We start from the raw sequence: 23,777 nt of genomic DNA, 5'->3' as shown, positions 1-23,777 counted from the left end.
ACTAAAACTCAGTGTGACAAAAAGCAATTGTACAACCACAAAATCGATGCTTTTCGGTTTTTAAGTCAGTGTGCAATCTAGTCTATCGTGTGCTCATCGAAGCGTTTAAAAAGATTTAATACTTGACGTGCCCATCCGTGAAAAAATCCCGTTTTTCTATCGATATTACATTTAGGGTCAAGTGACCTTGGATTCGCTCGGCTGCTTGACCACATCAGATGACATACCTAAGTACTATCATTAAATTCAAGACTTACCCATGAGCTATGCCTCAGTTACTTTCTCGTAACTGTCATACGTAATAAATAACAAAAGCGAAATCTTTATTGCAAGAATGAGTGACTAGTTCTACTAAAGATATTTTTTACAGAAAATTGCATTAAAATGTTGGCTTCGCCTTATCAATTGCCGATGTTTCTTCGATTTTCAAATTATTTTTGTTAGAAACAATAAAAAGACTATAAGGAGAAATTTCTCCTCCTTCTACTTGAGTGTTTTAGACGAATCTTTTTTTTTTTTTTTACCACAATGTAACGGATTTTAAATTTGTTTAATTTTTCCCTCTCACTTATGCTTTGCATATGTGTGCTGCTAGAAGTGGTAATCATAACTTAATGGACTGAAAAAAGAAAGTTTTAATGCAGAATATCGTTTGAGGGATTTTTGCAAAAGAAAAGAAGGAAAAGGCCGTAAGAGATGAATAGGATATCTTCTACACTCAACAAGTTTTTTAAAACTCCCACTTTTGAACCAGCCTTTGGTCCTGGGATATCAATCAACTGACAATTTTAGACTTAATAACGTATCCAGTAATAAACTTCCAAGTAACTCCCCAAGCACACTTTGTATTGATTTCATTGACCACGAATGAATGAACTCATGTCTTAAGAAACGTATAAACGCAGAATTCAATTTAAAAACATTTTAAAAATTATTACTGTGCTCTAATAACGAACCCCCCCCCCCCCTCCTGAGTTACATTTAATATACCGACAGCCCGGTTATCCCATCCAGAAACTGCTGTCTCATTCTTGTAATAGACTCATGATAAGTCTTGAATAGGGATAACTGAGCTCGAGGCAGATGTCATCTCATTGAAACTGAGAGTGTCAAAAAACTGGTTGATAAAGTAAATTTATCTTACCAGCGAAGGTCCGTAGACTTGGTGAGGATCAGTTCGCAAATTGAGCAAGGAAACAAGGACGAAACTTGATGGTGAGGGACCAGACAAGCGCCAGACGCGCGATCTTTGGCTCTCTCTGTCCCCACACAAAATTCCTCTTCTTCGGCGGGAAAAGATCTCCTACTGCTTGCTTTAAAGTAAACTTGAAATTCTCACAAGCATTTTTCTATTTGATAGCCATATGAGTCGAGAAAGGGGTTAATTTCTTTTGGAAAGTTCAAACATTCCCCGTTCCCTGAGTTCCAGCTGAAAGATATAACTCCAGAAGTCTTGACAGTCCCTAATCCATAAAAAAGTTTCTTTGGAAGTAACAAAATTCCTTAGTCACACAACGTACTCCATAAAGCATAGTGATTTCCTGGAAGCTGATTCTCCAGATGTTGAACTATGGTCTTCAGAGCCTTCGTCCCCCAATATATAAAGAGGAGTTAGATAATTTTAGGGAAAGATAGAGAATTATTAATGTTTGAGTGCGTGACTCCTTTGAGTGTCAGTGCGGGCTTTGGAGAAAATGTTTTCCCGAGCCCATAGCTCCTTAAAAAAATAATTAAAAAAAATCTTAGTGCTTTTATTGATTACCTTTGTTGAACCGGAAACTTGTTGCGTAATATTTTAGCTCCCACTTATCAGGAGAGCGTGGTTACGAAATGTTTAATTTTTAAATCCTTAATATTTTAAGTCATATAAATGCAGTACTAAAATGACTATTCAATTAATCAGCTTAAATGACATCAAAAGTTTAGTTTAGAACTGCACATATTGTTTTATATCACAATAAACATTGAAAGTGTACGACTCCAACTATTATTTCCTCTATATTCTACAGTTTACAGATAAAAACATACAACGCAATGTGTACGCCACTGTGGCTTACAGCTGTAACAATAGGATAACCGGACAGTTACTATATTGCATTTAGTTCTGCATTAACCCTGGTGTAGGAGCGGTAACTTACTGTCTAACGATCTGAGTTGTTTAAATCGGCAAATGCTTTTATATGTAAAAGATTTTTCTACAGAAACCGAAGTCTGTTATACACAGACTTAAAATCAGATGAACCCAGGGCCCGATCAAGTGAAGGTGATGCCCAGGTTCTAGCAAAATTTAGTGCCCCTCTCACAAAAAAATCCGCACAAGAGAGTCAAGAAACGGGAAGGAAGGAAGAAAGTTACCCTATTTTAGTACCCAGGATCACTGATCTGCTTGGCCATGCGTTTGCATTCTTAAAAGCATAAAAAACAGGGGGGGGACTTATAAATTTGTGAAGAAGTTTATAGCTTTTTTTCTTTTTGTTTCAGGCGGCCCGGACCGCCGCTACTCCTACTGTGGCAGTTCTACTTTGCCCCACCCTCGCAGCTACGTGGACGTGGATAAGAACCGGCCCCTGTTGCGAATGCCCCTGGCCCCGCACCCCCCTCCGGAGGGGTACCCGGCCCCATACGCGACCATGCCCATCAGGTGCGGAGGAGTCATGGGAACGGAGAGGAAGCGACTCGGACCTGACGAATGCAAGGCCATCGTCGTCGGACGGAACGGGATGCTTCATCACGTGAGTAGACAGATCCGCATCCTCAGAGAGGTTTTAATACACTTCAAAAAATATGTACAGAGTACGGTATGGAAGTAGGAGAACATTTTAAACATTTTGTTCTTTAGGGTTGAATGTTTGTAATACAACAGTTACCTGGAAGTCTGAAGAGTCATAAACATCGGTATGAAGACCATCCATGTCGTAACACAACAGAATTCTGCGCCATGTTCTTGCGGATGTTTTCCGGAGATACTTTGGAGTCACGAGGGTGAAGGAGGGATACACAGTTGCACGTAATTCCTACGTTGTGTAATTTCGAGCGTTTCTTACTTGTTGTTTATGTTGCCCCAGGAAGCAAAGTCCAGTATCAGATCGGGACTTCTTGGAGAGCTCAGGCAAAGTTAGCTGGTGAATAATTATGCAAAGCATCAGAGAAAACATGGCGCTGAATTCAATTGTGTTACTACATGGATCGTGCTCATGCCGATGCTTATGACTCTTTCAGACTTCAAAGTAACAGTGTGTATAGCAAAAATTCAGTAATAACTAACATAATGTTGAAAATAAGGGAAAGTGAAACCAGTTCCAGACTACTCTACTTAACATGGTATACTCTACTTAACTCGTCGCCTCAAAGCAACAGTAGGATATCTTACTGCTATTTTCAGGCTTAGATGTCTTACTATTGCTCTGAGATGACGATATGTAGTCATGCATAGATATATGTGAGCTACGAGCAAACAAAAATTCTGATCCCTACAAATTAAAAAGCAGAATGTATGTATATGTATTTCTGTGTCTTGTCTACAGAACAGACATTAGAACCTAACGCTATCAAATTCAGGGTAGGAATACGTCGGGTGTCGGAATTGCGCACCTTGGCGTCTTTTTTTTTTTTTTTTTTTTTTTTTTTTTCGAGTTTCGATTTTGTTCTTTTTCTTATTCAAAAGATAAGTAAAATTTACATGTAAAGAAGTTAATACGCAGGTCCCGGTCTTTGTACACATTACATATCAATCAAAAGCCCTGAGTTTTCTGCACAAGATATAATTCGTTCAAAATGTCTATGTCAGTTCGCATTACTGTTATAGGTATTGTTAGCTCCATATATTGAGGCTTTTCTCAATCCAAAAAAAGCTCTTTCTCAATTCGCTAATAAAGACGGACGAATCGGTTCACATTTTTAGTTCTTATACCATTCGAATAAATATTTTTTTTCCCCTCTCAGATGAAGTTTGTTCTCACTTTAAAGATCGAAGTTTCTGCAGTAATTAGATCGAGAGTAACAGGAGTTTTTATCTTTCCTCAGTCCAAATTAATAACTAGCATCTTGTTTTACTTTTGCAAATGTTACTAAGATTTTATTACTGAGATTACTTTTCGTCGCAGCTTAATAGTATGTTTTCCCTCAAACGTTTTTATGTATTGTTTTTCCCCTAAAGTATGCACTTGCTCCGGTAAAGTCGTGTCTTTTCGAATAGAGCTTTTCGAGACTGTTATCCTTCTAATACGAATTTTTAGGGAATACTGTCTGTACTCTAATGGAAAATGTGGTGGTCTGTTCGACTTATATAATCCTAATTTATTTAATCATCAAAAGTTGTCAACATCGATGTGTCGCTTTTCCCATTTCAATTTGGTCTTTAAAACATCTTTTCTTATTCAAACTACAGCAATCGGATAAAAACGTTAACATTGGTGTACTGCTGCTAAACACATAATTGGTGAACCAACTGATCGCCGTTGGCAACTAGCCCTTATTAAGTACAAACGTAAACACAAGACATTCAAACTTTTTAAAAAATTAGGAGTAGAGTTAAAAAATAGTTTGAACTAAATTTAAGGAAAAAATATGAAAAGAGAACGAAATTTATGTTCCCTATTGGAGTTACTCAACGCCACACTTCCCTCACAAGTCGTTTTGAGAAGGGTTTTTTTTTTTTTTTTTTTTTTTTTTTTTTTTTTTTTTTTTTTGCTGATACTGTTTAGGAAAAGCACTCGTAGAGTCTAAGCACAAGTCAAAGAGACGTTTAGAAAAAGCACTCGTAGAGTCAGAGCACAAGTCTAAGAAAGGTTTATAAAAAGCACTCGTGGTGCTTAAGCACATATCTAAGAGAAGTTTAAAAAAAACACTCAAAATCTAAGCGAGTCATAGAGCACTCATCTTCCTAGATAGAGGTTACGTGAAAGTTGTTCAGACGAATATACAATTTAAGAAGACTGAATGAGAAAAAAAAGAGTTCTTTAATATTTTACAAATTTTTTAGTATTATATTTTTCATGCATTTATTTATTGTTATTATTTATTAAGTTTATGAAATATTAGGCTTTTTCTTCTCTGTCTGAAATCTGTGGTGTCATTATGATTGTCATAACTGATCTTTCTTTCTGTTTACGTAGGCTACCATGGATCGTAAACGCATGGCCGGCCTCACCATTCAAGAAACAGCCGAGGTACACCATTACGACATGGCAGCCTGAAGGAGTGGCTACTGATGTATCTCTCAGCGAATCAAAAGAGGCAGCTCTCTCTTTATCGATTCATTTATTCGGTTCCTCAATCGATTGCTATTTGCTTTGGAAGGGGGAATCAATTTACATCAAAGATTTCACCTACGAGTTTAGATGTCGTGCTCTTGTGATCATCCTTGAAAGTACAAAAATACCAAAAGAGCTGAACTGAAGAAATTAACTGAGAAAATTGTCCACATCTATTGGAATTATTTTCCTTTTCTTTAGGTCCAAAGTGCTTTCTCGAATATGTCTTTCATTTAGTTTTCCTAATTCTTATCAGAAGCAAACAAGACTGAATGATTTGAATGTAAAATAAGTACGCTGGCAAATTTTGATACATATCATCGACGGATGTTCACTCCGAAGATGATTTCATCAATGTGTAGGGAATAGCAAGAAATGTATGTAATTTATCTAGAACGCGTTCGCTCATATTATAGAAGATCAAAATTGATGTATATATATAAATAAATATATACATATATATATAGTGAATGGACATTTTAAAAATTTAGGAATAATGAATCGTAAACTTTTTTTTAAGTAGTAAAAAGGTGCAAATATTTTTCCCCAATCATGTACATACACAAAAATAATGAGCAAAAAATTAAATGCGAAATTTTATCTTTGGACAATACAATTGAAGAAAATGGGGAAGAGTTCTGATCTCAAATTTCTGAACCTGTATAATTAATAGATTTGATTTGTCTCTGTGTTCAAAATCAACCCAAGTATTCTGATTTGGATGATTTAATTTTCTGAATGATGGTATCATCATTCATTTCATGGATGAGTGGAAGTAGTCATCAAATCATGATTAATTAAACATATCTTAGAAAGGCGACAATGTTAGAAAAAAGATTTTTAGTTTATGAAATAGGCTTAATATCTTGATTGGAAACTGAATCGTCCAGTGTTGATAACATTAGAGTTTGTTGTCTAACGTTAGAATGTTCAAGTTGACTAACTGCTGTACTGGAATCTGATGTAAGTGAAGAAGGAATATCCGACAGAAAAAGAACCGAGCTCGATTTTTCATTTAGTTATTTTTTTAATTATGGAAAAAAGTTAATTTCTTAAAATGGCAATGAGTCTCTAAGAAATTAGTACACAAAAAAAATATTCTTTCTACTACAAATGAAATCATTTCTAATCCTCAAATACAAAAAGGATGAGAGTTTTATCTCTTCAACATAACGCTTGATAAGTACTGCAATAGTGTGGAAATAAAACACAGTTATGTATGTTTTTATTTCACTAAATTATTTCAATTGACACCTTGTTATATAACAGTTTAAAATTAAAACCTCATGAAGAGATTTTAAAAAAATGTATAGTTCCAAGAGTGAAAAGATATGAACAAATGAAACAAAATGCCTTGTTTCAAAGTAGTGTAAATTGGCAGTTTCAGAAGAAAAGAAGACGGATGGAACATCGAACATAGCTTTGCCGCATTGCACTTAAATAATAAAAATGATATTCATAGTCATATAAATTTTGCTAACACATTATATAAGATTTGATTTTGATGTGTTTTTAATTTCCGATTGCGATTGGAAAAAGGTTTAATCAATATTTCAGTTGCTCCTGATTGAAATGCGCTCCATCACACAAAATCAGTTACATGGAACAATGAAGAAATTTTATCCAATAAGCTTATATAAATGTAGAAAAGAAACAATATTTCCCCAAAAGCTTGTATGCATCATTTTAATAGTTGTCATTTCTTTTTTAAATTTTTGAAGATCGAATATCAGAAAGATATGAGTTTTTTTTTTTTTTTTTTTTTTTTTTTTACAATGTTAAGCTCATGGAAACACACAAACTATTTTCAAGACTGTCGGATTCCTTCATGACAAAGGCCAAATCCATACAGCCAAAGATCCTAGTCTCGAGTGATATTACCTATTCGACATTGGAGGAAGGCCTAGCTCAGGATTTATCTCAAATCTCAAATTTTTGGGGCGAACGGTTTAAGCCCCACTTTAGGTGCTGAATTAAAAAATTAGCGTCCTGGTTCTCGAAAAGAACTTGTGATAATTGTAGAAACTGTACGAGGAACTAATTCCCAGACAGGACAATGAAAGAATTAACTTTACTCTTACGCACAGCTACAAAATGGAAACTACAAATAACATCTGTGGATATACTTCAAGAATAACCTTCATTTAGGGATCAATAATGTTTCAATTGTATGATTTGTTTGAACTAGCTTTGATGTCTATCAAATATTGCTCGTCTAACTCCCATAAGCTTGCTCCAGAGAAACATCAATGTTAACGTATTCATCAATATTTTTTTCGTAATTTCATACCACAAATGTATAATATAATGGAGTGTGCGTGGAATGGATTAAATTCTGCTGGTGCTGGTAGGACTTATTAAAGGTAGTTCGAGAATTAATCCCTTTAACATATGCTGGAGAAATAAAGAGGTGTTTAATGAAATATAATCCACAATAGGAGTATAATTAAACACAGTGCTATTTAAGTGATAAATTTCTTTTTTTCTTTATCCACAATTTTACAATGTATGGAAAAAATGACAATGCTCAAAATGTACTTGAAAATTTGAGAAACAGAGAATGAAGCATATTTTAAATGGTTAAAATTTTTTTACTGAATTAAATTCGTAGAAAATTACCCAATAATTTTGATCACCCTCCAAATTTGCTATTCCAGTCATTTAAAATCGTTTTCTTTTGGGAAATTCATTTCCATGAAATATCATTTGGGCAAATTTAATTGTGAAATATTCTACCCTTTCTTTTCTTAAATGTTTTTGCCTTTTAGGAGAGCATTATTTATTTGCATAACGTACATCAACAATAAAAAAAATTACCATTGTTTATCATATATGAAGAATAAGGAAAATGTATACGTAATATTCTTCTGACAGACATGTTACAGACCATATCTTCAAAATGCAGCAGAAACAGTCTAAGCTCCAGAAGACGCGTGCCAACCATCTTTCCGAGCACCAGCAGAAACAGTCTAAGTTCCAGAAGACACGTGCCAACCATCTTTCCAATCGGCAGCAGAAACAGTATAAGCTCCAGAACACATGCCTAACATCTTTTCTAGCTGTAGCAGAAACAGTCTAAGCTCCAGAACACACGCGCCAACCATATTTTCAAATTGTAGCAGAAACAGTCTAAGCTCCAGTAGACAGTTTACATCATTCCAAACTCCAGCTGACACAAAACAGGCATCGTTCCAAGCTGCGACTCGTTTGTATTATACCTCTGTGCAATCATGCTAGTTCACCTCAGCATATGTTTCACATTTCCTTTCTAGTTTACTTTTCAATTAGATCTTTTGTTGACATCATTGCCGTCTCATGATGAAATGCTCGCCTGCACATGATAAACCCACTTTAAAACTCTCTATGTTGTGTGTATGTGTGTGTTTGCGTAACTATTACATGATAGCAATTCACAGCTGGCCTGAGAATTGAAACGTAAAGTTTACAAATGTGCAATAAAGAAGGTGAACATCAACTTAACGCAAAGTAGTAGAACGTTTTCCCGATGGAAAAAGACTTGAAATGGATTTAAACGAACTACCCACAACCAATTTAGATACTTTTTCATAAGTCTGCAATGTGCTTAGTACCCGGGTATCATTTCAAATTTTTTCGACTAGTGGTTTTAATAATAAGATGTGTTTTGAAATGCTGCTGAACAAGTTTACCGAATGCTTCGAGTTATGTTTGCTATAACGTGTATGAGTGTGTGCTATGTTATAGTGCATAATCAACCGATGTATGTGTTGACTTTGTACATAATCCAATGATCCCTGCTCATCAGATTCTCAAATCTGCTGTTGTTACGATACGACATATTAAATATGCAAAGAAAGTTGTGAATGTATTTGCAATGTCAGCGTCTCAAAAATTGAAGCCGTCTCATTTCCGTTTAGGTTTTGCCAAATAGCTTTAAGAAATATTGTCGATCGAGCTATTTCCTAGGTCATCGAACCCTATAAAGCCACAAAATTTACTGTTCGTTAACGGTTCATATAATAAATGTAATCATATGTATGCGCGCAGTAAATGTACCGTAGATTTTGCTGTTTTGTATGGTTTTATTTTTCCCTAATATACTGAGGGTCATTCCATGAAATCTAGCAATTCTGAGTAGCAAAATTGCTCTTAATTACATACACTTCAGTGTTCTTTTAATTTTAGGTAATTAATAAATGCTAAAACTTTACAGCTTATTTGAATGCAAAATACTTTTCTTATGAATGAGAGAAGTTTCTTTATGTGTATCTTTTCCATTGCTTAATCACAATGCCGTGTCCCAGAAAACAATATCTAATCATATCTTTAAACACCATGTTTAGAAACATGTGAAGACAGATTATTACTCATAATTATAGAATACGTTTCTTGCACACCATTAGAGGGAAAAAATCTTTTGTTCCTGAATTCGAAATAATTTTAATATAAAATTGACATTCGCAAGTAAGCATCAGCTATAAAAATTCAGCAATGTTTGATTTCCTGCCGAATTTCAAATCCCAATTTATTGATGCTGAAAACAAATTAGTCATTCATAACATGACCATTCCTATTCTTAAGACTCTTATACACCTTCTCGTAGAGAAGCTTGTGTTTCATAATGTTGCTATCCTTACAACTTTTGAGTTTATGTTTCTTTAAGCTGGCTTTCAAGTTATTGAATCAAATATTGAATAGAAATCATTAGTTAAGGAATGATTCGATTTTATTTAAAATATGAAACTTTCGCGTGTTTAAAAGAGAAACTTTTATCTGATTAAATTTAATATAGATAAACAAACAACACATTTGGCAGAATATCTGTTTCGAAATTCTCTAAAACGATTTTGATTACATAGGAAGTATTTTCAAGTGACGTAACTCCCGCTGATTAGTATAGTTTTCAGAGGACAATGTTACCAAGCAGTAATCTTCGATGGCAATGATGATGGAACCAAATAATTGATGTCTTTACTGGGTTTGAAGACTTAGGTAAATCATGCAAGCCTATAATTTTGTTTTCATGGCAAATAATTATGCGCTTACTAAATTATTTCTTCAGTGACTCTTGTATAGTTTCTCCTATTATCTAAACTATTTCTTCAGTGACTCTTGTATAGTTACTCCTATTATCCATTATGATTCAGAGTTTTGAGTTTCGGTAATAATTCATATCATACTAGACAATAAATAAAGAGTGAGAATAAACAAATGTTTATCGCGTTTAGTGTAGACAAAACGTAGTAAAAATGCGTAAAATTTGGAGAAAAAAAAACTAGGCACGAAATTTTCTGATCAGAGTATCTACTCTGATTTCAATAGTAGATTTATATTTAAGGTATACTATCAGTTTCTTTTGGAAAATTATCTCAGAATCACTCTTGAATTTATTGACATGTGTCTTTAATTTATTCTTAGTTGATCCAAAACAAAATAAGTTCACCCCGATTTCACTATTTGCGTAATTTTTATTGATATTAGTCGTTGTTCCAAAAAAGAAAGAAAAAAAAACGTTGCTTTTAAAATGACGTAGTTCTTGAAATGGACTTTTGCCGACCAAATCAGAACAATAATATTATTTTCTATTCAAATCCAGATGTCATGAATACGGAGTCACAGCAAAGCAGTTACCTGATATTATGTTGGCGAATCCTGAGTGAAACCGTATGCTGTTGCTCTGCAATAGGATCTACATTAACAAATTGAAGCCTTGTACTTGCTTGTCATTATTATAAGAAAGCGTACACAAGTAGTTATCAGAATTCCCAATATGTTATTCCATATTTTCCAGGTAGCAAAATATTCTGAATTCGAACAGAAAACAACCGTAAGCTGGATTCCGATTCAGATAAAAAAGGCTGTCAGGCTGTAAAACATTTTCCTGGTCGGGAAGAACATAATTCGTTAATCCAACTCCTGCCAACTATAGTTCAACGCATCTAAACCTTTCGTTTTAATTTCTTCTAGAAATAAAAAACTCCGAACGAAAAAGTGGTCATTATATAATAATTAGAGTATTAGAGATGGACGTAGAAAATTTATTCGCTTCAAAATTAACGTCACTTTCCAATTCCAAGCAGATGCCCAAACTGTCTGAATTTAGAAAAAAAACTCGAAAAACTTCATATATTAAACTTTCTTTTTGGTAGTACTTTTGAAATAATTTATTTCTATTATTACTTGCCTTCAGACTTTTTTTTTTGTCCATTTATCCTTTGATTTAGGAGCGCATTTTGCACACGCACAACTCTAGTCATGCAAAATATAGCAATACGTCGATATGTGTCAATAAAGTTCTATCCTGCCTGTACTTGAAAATTATAAGCTTGTAGTGAGGAAATGCCTTAGGCAGACGTTGCAGTATGTTCACAATTATTGAAAATAATTCAGCCAACCTTTCAGATCGTCTCGTCTTGCATAGGAAATAAAAATTTTTAGGATCTAACATAACAATTTCTAAGCTAAATTGATTGAGAAAAAATGAAAGATTCTGATGAATTTTCAAAACTGTGCCTCATTCATTGATATCTGAGTTTCATTTTAAAATGCGTTTCGTTAAATATCTGCATCAATTTTCTCTTTCTAAACAGATCAAGAAAAATACTAAAATTCCGTTTTAAAAATGTATTTATTAGATGAATAATAAACCTCTCGGTTTTTTAAACAAAACTAATTCTATTAAGCAAGGAAAAGCTTTTGTTAGCATTCTATGAAGAAGTTTTAAGTTTTTCCCGTTTGAAGAAATTGTGATATTTCTCTAATTCTTCTGGAATTTGCCCAAAACTATTTTTAGCACATATAGATTGAATCCGAGTATTTCTAACAGAATATTACATACTAAACATTTACTATTGATTAAAAATCAAAAGAAAAATTTCACACTGCAGTGCTTTTACAGAAACAAAGTAAATCATGTTGATGTTTTGAATCACATTGATATGACATCTTAAGTTCTTAAATAAAAATATGACCGCTAAAGATGCCACTGACTTTAATTGTGTGATTGTATTCGATTCTCTGATAACAAACATTCAAAAATTTGAAACTTTAGGAGCAGCGCACTTAAAAACGATTAATCAAAATATCTATAGTTCATGTGAAATTTCATTTTTTTAAGTACATTTAGAAAAATCATACGTCTCAAAAAAATAAACAAAAGTTTAAAACACTATACTAACGTAAAGAAAATTTTCGTAATTTAAAGCAAAAAATTAAAAACATGATGTTTTAAAACGGGCAAAGCTGAAAGGTTGGTCTTTTTTTTATTGGCATAACAATAACCCGTCAGTGGTTGAAAGGTTCTAATAGATGTAAGTTTAGGTCCTTCGTCTCACTGTTCTAATTCTGCTAATATGCGAGTTGAATTGCGTTGTAATAAAAGCAAAATACTTTTTCACTTTTCTTCGGGAACCAAAATGCTTATACCTATCAAATCTCTTCAATCACTGACGGGGAAAAAATGTTTCTGCACCCAATAAAGGGTTAATTATAGGAATTATTTGAGCGGACTGAAGTTCCTCATGTTTTACAACTTGTAAAAAATTCCTAATAAATCTTCTCTTCCGATGTAACATAATTTTTCTAACAAAAGTTTTATTGTTGAAGTAATCATTTTAAAGCACTTAAGTTAAGAAAAATATGACTTCATGTATTTTCAAAACTTTCTTTTTTTTTTCTTTGTATATAATTAAAAATTAACTTTCATATAAAGCATGGCTGATTTTATAGTTTTGCTGTAAATATTTTTCATTTATGCAAATTGATTGGCGACGTGTAATAAATTTCAACTTTCTTACCTAGCAGTGTGTACATATAAAGTCGAAAATATAATTTTGTTTAGCGTTTCATGAACGTTTTAAAAATATATTGATCCCTCTGTTTAGTTCTACTTTGAATATTTCCGTTTGTACTGAGAATGCACTTTGTTTTTATTATATAATGTTGATGTTTCAAAAAAAAAAAAATCTTTTATCATTAAAACGCGTGTAAAAATATTAAAATAATGAAAAACGCAAAAGATATTGAAAAGAATCCAAGTTGCTCACTAACATATTATTCTGGAAGAAGAAACATTTACCAGAAGGTTTTTTACATTTTCAGTAATTAATGTTATCAACAACAATGTTTTTTATTTATCTATCGTACCGATTCTTTTCAGTGTGAAACAGTTGAATTTATTTGACTCTTTGTTTGATATTATTCACTTCCTTGATTTGCTATCTCTCTTGGAAGAGCGGAAGAAAGCGAAAAATTCAACAATCAACAAAAATTATTCGCAGTAAATAACTTGAATTTTTTTTTCTAATTAACTGCAACTACGTGTTTATATGATGTAGAGCCCAGATTAAAAAATAATAATAATAACATGCTTCCAAAAGTCCAAACTACAACAAAAAAGTGCAAAAAATATGTGTGCAACAATTAATAAGGGAAAAAAGATCAATAACGGAAAAAAATGAATACATTTCAAAGAAAATTAATTTATTGCTGAATAAAAATTGAAAATTCATATATTTTCTGATGATCTTTGTTCTATTTATTTATTTGTTTAAAACTATCTGGATTACATATCTCGAGTACAAGATTTTCCGAAAGTTTAGTTAGGAGAATTTCAGCAACCTATTTAGACAGTAACACATTTCTTTTCTTTTTTTCCTTTCTTCTTCTTTTTTTTTCCTTTAAATCTTCTTATCGATTTATTCCACTTTACTACAATGAAAAAATATCGGAACAAAAAATGAGGTTACATTATAAGTTAGACAAAGTGAAACTGGTTCCGATATTTCATTTTTGACGCCAAGTTTAGCGAGTTAAATGATCATCAATTTATATTGTTACTTTCAATTTTTCTCCAATTTGTATGTTTTATGTCCAAATTTTATCTTCGTTGCGCCAAAATAAGTGTAACTTCCAAAAAAAAAAAAAAAAGGAAGAAGGAAAGAAAAAAAGAAAAGGGGGAAAGACGAAATCTACACATCTGGGCTCTAGCAAAACTTCAACAAATTACTTTATTTACATTTTTTGGACCTTTCTCACACTTAATATTGTGGTTAATGTTGCATCATTGGAATCGATTCAGCAATTAAAAAAAAGAATACTACCTACTTGGATGCATAATTTAAAGCTATTTTGTTTCTTAAAAAGCATTATAGTCATATGCACCTTCACTGAAATAATTTTGTGCATAAGTGCTTTGAAAGAGGATATTGCTAAAAGATATATGCTTTAACTAAATGATTTACTCTAAAACATTTTATTTCTTTCGTAATATAATAAGTGAATCATGATGTCATATTTGGTTATTGGTCGCAAGTTATTGATTCTTTAAACGTAATACAGTTTCTACTTTTGTTTATTGAAAATTGACATGGGTAATCCCCCATCCTATTTCCATCTAATAATCTGACACTATTTAACAATTATTGTCAATAATACATGTCTACTTAAAAAATCACTCAGATAATTTTAAATTATAAGTGTGACAACATGCAATGCATTTTATAAACCAAAGCTAAAACAGCAAAAATTAAATGAATTTGTATCGGTTACATTTTGGGAATATATACTTGGTGCTGTTTAAAATATAAAAAAAAAATAAACAAATAAACACCTGTGCCTAAACAAATTGTAATTTCACATACTCCCAAGTATCTTCAATTAATAACAAAGGGCAATTCAATCGAAATACAGTGAAATCGTGTTACAACAAACTTCAAGGGGCAGCAAATTTTTTTCGTTGTAACGATGCATTCGTCATAATATAATTCAAGAAATGTAATGGCAGTTAAACTGGGGCAGAAAAATTTATCAAGTTCAAACCAATATTTCGTTGAATTGGTATTCGTTGTAGCGGAATTTCACTGTATATTAATGAAATGCAGCTTTATGGAATAAGAACATGAACTGCTGTTTCGCTCCAGCAACTGCTGCAAGAACCCACATACCTTGGAAATAAATTATGCTCCTTTGGCTATTTCTTGTTGACACTTTGAGTATCAACTTTTAGGGAGATTAATATCAGTTGTGATATTGCCTTATTGTGTGAACTATGTGCTATGTTGAATGCAAAAGAAATGATTTTGTGTAAAATTTACCTCTAAAAGTATCAATTAGTTTAGATATTTCTTCGATTTATGTCAAAACTTCAACTAATATTATCTGTAAGACCGCTTCTTTATTCATATTGTTTTAGCAGTAGAGCCTAAAAAAATTCGATGGAATCACTTTGTTGTAACCATGACATAAACACAATTCTTCTAACAAAAATTAAGGTTAAAACTCTAACAATTAAGGTTGTTAACGAAATCGATTTTTTATGCAGCATTTGCAGAATTTATTCACCCTCAAAATTACGGCTCGTACTTTCACTCTTTTGGAAGCTATGATTTTAAGTCAAGGATTTTAAAATTGCGTTTACTTATCGTTGACGTACTTTAAAGTACTCAGAAACCAAATGAATTGTAGAAATTGAACTGAAAACAAATTTTAATTTCAAAACTAATGTCTAAGATAGCTTTATTTTTCAAAATGAGAATGGGTGTGACTAATTAAAACTGGAAAATTTAATTTCAAAACATTGTACGAATTAATTGATAGTTGTGTAAGCAATAAATATATGCATACATTTTCCCCCAACACACATTTTATTTATTTATTTATTTATTTTTTGCAACTTACATTTTTTTCTTCCTACTTATTTTAATGATATGGTACTAAAACACATAAAAAAGGAAACATAACAGAAATTAAGTAAATACGCTGAAAATAAACAGCTATCAAAAACTCTATCACTATGCAGGTTTCGTTGATTTAAATCAACTTGATTTAAATTGTGATTAAAATCATGATTTAAATCAAGTGTTTTCTTTTACAAAATCATTGATTTGAATCAAGTGATTTTTTTAACAAAATCATTAATTAAAATCAGTTGATTTTACTTTTATAAATTAATTTTGCATTTTAAAAATGTATTGCTCTAAATTTAACTACACTGTATTATACTATCTTAACTTCAACAGACAAAACTACATAGCCCCCTCTTTTTGTGTGTGTAACAGATTTTCACTCAACTTGCAATATCACTTTTACTTCAAAATTACCGTTTGGAACAAAATAAAAATTTGCGGTTTTTCATACACCATGACTAATATAGTTAAGGAAAGTAATTGTTCAACATGTTATTTTACACTAAAAACGTACATGATGATGTTAACCTTATCTTTAGGCAAAGCATAAAACAAAATCACATCTTATCTAATCATTATAACGTATATATAAAGCTTAAAAATTTATTGAATAGTTAGAGAACTTATCTTAATTTTAAAAGTAAGCTGAATGGATTCATCTATTGTATGAAATATATTATGTTTACAAATGTAAAGTAACTAATATCGACAAATTTTTGAAGATTTAAAAAGATCTGATTTAATTTAAAAAAATCCAATTTAAATTAAAAAAAGGTTTAAATTAAAAAAAAAAGATATAAATTTTAAAAAATCCGACTTTTTATGTTTTTTTTAATGAAAAAAATCACGAACCCTGTCATTATGTAGACTTGAAGTTTTACTATGTAGTTCAGTATTAAAAACTTCATGCAGAGCTGAAAATAATTCTTAATTTTACGTTCAGGAGATCCTTTTTTTTTCTTTTAATTTATTTATTTATTTATTTTTTACGAATTATTTTGTTTTGGTTAAAAATGACAATTTAATTTACTATAAATATTTTCAGTTTACCTTCTAAGCATAAATATTAAAATTTTTGTGTCACATTCATTGTCATTAATAGGAATCATACTCCGAGCAAAAAAAAATCAAAATGGTGTTAATATTTTATTTATTTATTTTAAAAGTCATATTGTAACATTTTGTCAAACTTAAAAAAGGCACTGTTGTAATAATTGTAATCTTCTTATTTTGAATGCGGATTTCTAGGCTTCTATTGTTATAATTAATATTTTATTATTTTAGATTATAAACAGAACTTTCAAGATTTGATTTAATTTCGATGTTTTAAAACAAACGAATTGATGTAAAACGTGTAAGTATCATAAAATGACTTTTGCTTCTAAGATCATTCATTAAAAGAAAAGAAAATTGTGCAATGATTTCGATGTTTTTATTGTTTTACAATGAATCATGAAAGATTAATGTACAAATACAGATGGTATTTATTGTAATTGTTTAACTCTATTTTTTAATAAGTTTTTTACTTATAATTTTTAACCTTTATCAGTTAAACATCACAATTTAACGTATTTGAATCCAACTCTTTCTAGCGTATTGTGAATAACGTAAAACATTAAACAAGTTTTAACTTCTTTAATTTAGGAAAATGCAATGGATAAATAAAAATTTTTAAACTTGGAATTATGCAAGTTGTAACTGCTTAATCCTTAAAGAGATTAGTTTTTCTGATTCTAAATACACTAGTGATTTATTCCTCTTAAAAATGAGAAAATATAGAATTAAATACTTCAGTTTAAAAAATGTTTTGCTGATATGATTTCTGTAGTTTTTATTCTCCTTAAAAATACTATCGGGAAGATGAGAAGCTTAAGCGTGTTACAGGATTTTGTATTCTAATAATAAATTTTGATTATTTAAGAAATAGGATTTTTTTTTTTTTTTTGTCTCTACGAAAACATTAAAAAAAATCGACATCAAAATTATCATTCAATGTGATGAAAGACTCGACCAAAACTGAAAAAATATCGAACATTTTTATTTTAAAACTTTTTAAGACTCGTTCGTGCGCAAAAAGATGTATATTATGCTCAACGTATTTGCACGCATGTGTCATTTTTACGCATATACATGTATGTACACTTCATTCTCAAACATTTTAAATTTTGGCTCTTAATTGCGATGTATTTTAATATTAGGAACGATTACGTATGCTAGTATTAAGTATCCCCTTTCTAATAAAAAATATTTGTACTTAAAAAATAATGATTAATACGTGTTGCGTTATTACACCCGTAACACGTACAAATCATAATTTTATAAACGCAAGAATATTTTTTATAAAGTTGATTCTTCATATAATAATACATAATACCAATAGAAAAAGTCGGGGTATCACGCCCCATCTAAGCAGAAACTTTTTTAAAAAACCTTTATGTTAACAACAAATAAAAGAGAATAACTCCTGCCCCTTTTAATGTACGTCCAAATGCTGTGTAAAATCTATCCTGACCAAAAACTACGAATTAAATTTTTTACAGAAAAAAACTAAAACTGCAGCTTTGGGGCATATTAACTTGACAGCGGGCAATTTGCCCTACTCAGTCAGGTTAAATGCCTCTGTATTGTATTTATATAAGATTCGACTTCAGGAATTATTCACACAATACTTAAGAATTATACATTGAAGAATTGCACAAAGAAACTGATTTGAATGAGATTGAATCAAGATTTGCGATTACCTGAATTTATTCCAGTTTGAGACATTCTGTACCGGCCTGGAAAGGAAGCATTTGACCAACAGAATCGACTACAAGAATGAGTACACGATTTTAACTTCTTTTCGAGTTTTAATTTCGATTTAGAGGCTACATGATTCGATTTTAACGAAGACCAAGCGGTACGGGTGTGCTTACACATAGATGAGAAAAAGATCAGTAAAGTTTGTAGTCTCCCTTATAAACTAATGGATTTCCACGCCACCTTTCCATCTCCGTTACGAAAAGTCTCACTTGAGGTAACATCACCCAAATTGTTATGATATGGAAAAAGTATTTGAAATTTCAAATCAATAAAAATCATAGTATGAGCATCGAGATGAAAAATCAAAACCAATTCTATTCTAGCAAAATGAAAATGTAAGAAAATTAAGATATTAAAGGTTTTAAACTGCTGGTTAAATAGTGTCACTCTTACCTTTCAGTTTGCTATAAAACTGTAATTACTTCTAAAAATTTGCTGAAAATGGCTGTAGTAATGTATGAAATTCTTTATGCACAAACTAGAAAACCGCCCGTCAAGGTATGACTTGGGAACATTGCTTCTACATTTAAACGAAGCTATTGCCTGTTTGGTGATATTTTGATGGTTGAAATTTTAACCCTAACTCCAATGGATTAACCCTAAACTCCAGTAGATAGCGTTAATTGCTGACCACCTTTTCGTTTCTTCATTCTCCTAAAATGAGTCTTTCTAGTAAAACAGTTAAGGTACCGGATCCAGTTCAGCCTTACCAAAATGAAGCATTTTCCTGCGTGTCAAACATTACCAAAAAATATTATCAAATTATAAATAAGTTACTGAATTTTTGGTGCTTCAACAAGGAAATAATTCCGTCATGCATGCCATGGCGCGAGTTTCATTATTGGTGACGTCAGAGCGTTACTCGATCAGTGGTTTTGGCTATTATATATATGAGGATACTCTTTAAAAAGTCTACACACACGCACTCTGCTGCTGAAATCGTAAAATATAGTTACTTGTGCTTTTTACCTGTCGAAGGATAGTACTCCAACTTACTCTATACGGGAATTAAAAGCCAAAGTTTACAATTTCGGAAATAAGTGTAAATATATGCGTAAAAATGTCGCACCCGCGCCAATGGATTGGGCAATTACGTAATTGATTTTCTAAACCGAATCACTACTTAGAATATGAATCACTGATGCATTTTCCATTTGTATGTAATTATTTTATATTACTCCTACTTCCAACGTTGAGTATCCTAAAAGTAGGTGCTTTTCAACTAAACTTGCATTTCCTTGCTCAAGTTTTCCGTCTGCAAAGAAGCTAATACATTCTTTTTAAAAATGAAGTGACAAAAATGTGAAGAAAAACTTTAGTAAATACCCACTTTCTGCGCTGAATAATGAATGTCATTTCTAAGAACCTTTGTAGAACGAACAAATGTTTTCAAGAAATCTTCGAAGTTTTTCATGTAAAAAATATAAGAAAATGTGTGAATGATAGTGTAAAAATATCAAGAAAAACGAATGTACTATATTATTAAAGCAGCCAACAGTATTAATAAATTTATTCCATTCAAGTTTTGTGTGTAATTTTGTATTTGTGGGGGGGGGGGGGGGTCAAAAATAAAACATGCGCTCTACATGGAGCTTGACAATCTCAGCAAAATATTTTTCTTTCAACGTTAGTCTCTGTCGCATCAATGGGGAAAAGAAACTAAAAAAATCATCAAGGTATACTCCCACCGATGATTCAGTAGTCACAGCATCTGGCATTTTGTATGGTCAGTTTGTGAGGATGAATCGGAACAGCTGGCACGTCTGATTGGACTTGATTCTTTGCTTCGCAAGAAAACTTTTTTAATGTGTCTCTGGTTCTTGTACGTTACAACAAAGTACTCGGTTATTGCAATCGATGTGTATACCCGTTAATCTCTTTATTTTATTGATCCGTTTCATCTTAGGCTACAGAAGGATAAGATTTGAATATACAACAGCTTGGATCCACTTGAATTATCACTTTCCAAGTATATTTTCTCATAAAATATTTTGTACTAATTGTATTTTTTTTTCGACATTGTATTTATTTAATGATGGATATGTTTTAAATAATTCACCTGGGTGTTTTTAAATCAAGATTCAAAGAAAATGTGGAAATTCAGACAGCAAAACAGAGGAGGGGAAAGCACCTCCCCCCCCCCCATCGTCACAATGGAAACTCACCGTGATTTTTTTTTTTTTTTTTTTTAAAGTAAATTTTGTTTAACGAGTCAGTTATTTTGAAGACACTGTTGCAATATTGCTTCTTTTTTCCTTTCCTTTCTTTCTTTATCTTTCTTCAGGGCTGTGGAGTCGGAGTCGTTAGAAAGCATGCCGACTCCGACTCCGACTCCGGGATTTTTTTTCTTTCATTTTCACTGACTCTCCTTGCATTTTGTAAAAACTGATTACCAATTGAAATGTTAGGCAACAAAACATGTATAAAAAGCTACTAATAAGAAAATAACTGCCATTATGGCAATCAGCTAGCTTGAGTGCTTACCGAACTTTCTGTAGCCGTCCCTCAGTTTGCTTGCTTTTTGAATTAACTAATAGCATCTGTCAGCAAACGGTTTTATTGCCCAACATTTTAAGTAATCACTTGGAAATAAAAATAGAAATATAGTGTTTTGTTCGATCTCAGTTATAAAATAGTAAAAGGAACGTAACAATTTAGTTAGTCGAGGCCCGTATAGACCAGGTGGAAACTTTTAAGGAAGATCGGCAAATTCAAATAAGGTCTGGCGGGAAAGCACAAATCCAAAAGATTCGATGAAATAATCTGTTTTTTTTTTTCTTTATTAAAACTATTTCTATAAGCTTGGTTCTCACTAAAAGTATGAAACAAAATAAGTGTAAATAATTTCTTGATTACAACACCCAATAATTGCAGTTAATCTTAAAATCTTCATAAGACATCTTCCTAAAGCAGCCAATAAAATTTAAATTAAAAATTTAGCGAAAAGAAATATAGATATAGTAAAAGCTATTCGTACAAATTTGTATACCGCCACATTTTGTGTAAAATTAGCTCTTAACGTATATGTGCCCTATTTTTGTTGAAATTTTATTGATGAAATATAATTTAAAATATATTCGGGAAAATTTTCAGAATTAAAAATATTTATATTTTTTATAAACTCTGAAATTACCTTTGGGTGTCACCTACCAGACGGGTGTCGCCCGGGTCAAACCACCCCCTCTCAAGAACTTGGACTTTGAACAAAAGCATTTTTCTCTCAAGTTACAGCTTTCAAAAATTGAAAGCACACGATTTGATCAATATCTATTTGTTAAACATTAAAGGGGGAGAGGGGCAAATTACAGTTAATCCTTCAATTTTTTAAAGGGATTTTTAAGTCATCTCACTTTTAATCTCGTAACTATTGGAACATTTGATTTTTAAATTGAATTTCTAACATTTTATGCGTTTTGGGTTTACAATAATAAACAAAATGCGAAATTTTCATAAAAAAAAAGAATTAATATTTAAATCTCTGTTTATAGGTTTTTCCCCTTCCCCTAAAGGGAGAGGGGGAATTGAAAAAGTACAATTAAAAAAAAAAAATCTGGAGTCGGAGTCGGGCGTTTCAAAATCCAGAGTCGGAGTCGGCCATTTTCCTTCCGACTCCGCAGCCCTGGTAACAACGTCTAAGGCCCAGGCCCGTCATTTGGATTTTTCGGGCTCCTCCAAGCCACTCAATGCAATTTTTACTGGAAAGCATCAAAAATTACACCTATTTATATGTAAAACCATCAATTTTTCAACACCGGGGTAGAGTAAATTGACTCCCCCACCCCCTGGCTCCAACCTCCCACCCCTAAACGGCTGCTAATGCCTCTTTTCAGAGCTGTAGATGTGTCTGCAAAGTACTGCTCTTATTTCATCTTTCTTCAAAATCCAAAGTTTGTTTCAGTAAATTATGAACTTTCTCTCTCCCAAAAATTAATAAGGTTCGGAGCCCCCCTGATCAGAAGGCTTTAAGTTCGAATATCTACAAACTTCAAAATACTATTTCAGTTGTCAACAAACCACGGTTTCGCTTTTGCTTTATAAGTGATTAATCACTTAAAAACAAGTGCTTTGTGTGCTTCAGGCTATCACAGTGAACCTGGCACGTGGATCTTTGGTGAAAAAAAAGTAATCTCTCTAGGGTTGCCATAAGGAATTAGCAGCTGTTATACATTTTATCGCCAAATCTATAGCCGATTATGCTCGGTAATAAAAAGAACGCCAAAGTCGTGACACCTGAATCGGACCCTTAGAAGCCTTGATCGGGGCCCTAATTCTAGGAACACAATTTCCACCTTTTTATGCATCGCATCAACATTTATTTTGTTTCAAAATTTTTAAAGACCGTAAACCGTAAGTGTTGCTATAAAGTATGGAAATTTGCAAGTTTTTTTTTTTTTTTTTTTTAATTAACAGCACTTTTTGTAGCAAGACCTTTTTTTTTGTTTTGTTTTCCATTAATTTTTTAAGAATTTGTCAATTGATGACCAATTTTCGTAAAAATATTCTGCCCAATGTGAAGGTCAGTCAAAAGAGTGGCTTAAACTTGTGATAGGGAAACGTGAAGAATAACTCATAAACCTCAGCACATTTTATGCACGGATAGGGTCCGATTAAGATATCGGAGCCCAAGGCCAAACACGTTTTTGGGGCCCCACTTTAGTCAAACCTTGGAGTTTCAGCCATTAGCAGAAATATTTTTACCATTTGAGGACCTGTAGGACTTGTTCTAGTTGGATTTTTCAATAACAGGCCTTGTAATCGTAAAAGCTATCGTTAGCGAAACCTTCAAGTATTTTCATGATTACTATAACGTTTAAAAATCAGAAGAGCAAACATAAACTATACTTATTGAAGAGTAAAAGAAAGGGTGCCCATATGCAAAATTGTAAGGGGGACTCAGATATTTTCCCCGTGGAAACTGACTTCAGGACAGATTAGAGTCATTAAAACTTGACAGTTTTAATAACTTATTTATTAATGGCTGGAGAAGAAATGTTTTTACATTTTTGCAAAGAAAAAAGTAATAAAAGCAAGGCAGTTCTAATTTCTAAGAAGGGGCTCA

The 23,777-nt window shown here is 32.1% G+C and overlaps 1 protein-coding gene across 1 annotated transcript in view; it reads left to right on the top strand.

Annotated features, from left to right (window-relative positions):
- LOC129229407 (cell adhesion molecule DSCAM-like) overlaps nucleotides 1-5,647 on the top strand; it is a 92,957-nt gene extending 87,310 nt beyond the window's left edge. The window contains exons 14-15 of the mRNA XM_054863712.1: nucleotides 2,482-2,732; nucleotides 5,115-5,647. Coding sequence (XP_054719687.1) covers nucleotides 2,482-2,732; nucleotides 5,115-5,195 — 332 coding nt within the window. The 3' untranslated portion in view covers nucleotides 5,196-5,647. The remainder of the gene's footprint in view (nucleotides 1-2,481; nucleotides 2,733-5,114) is intronic.
- The last annotated feature ends 18,130 nt before the right edge of the window (nucleotides 5,648-23,777 follow it).

Source organism: Uloborus diversus, chromosome 1 (genome assembly GCF_026930045.1).
Source record: "Uloborus diversus isolate 005 chromosome 1, Udiv.v.3.1, whole genome shotgun sequence".
NCBI lineage: Eukaryota > Metazoa > Arthropoda > Arachnida > Araneae > Uloboridae > Uloborus > Uloborus diversus.
The sequence above is the reverse complement of the archived record's forward strand: the minus strand, read 5'-3'. Positions and strand labels throughout refer to the sequence as shown.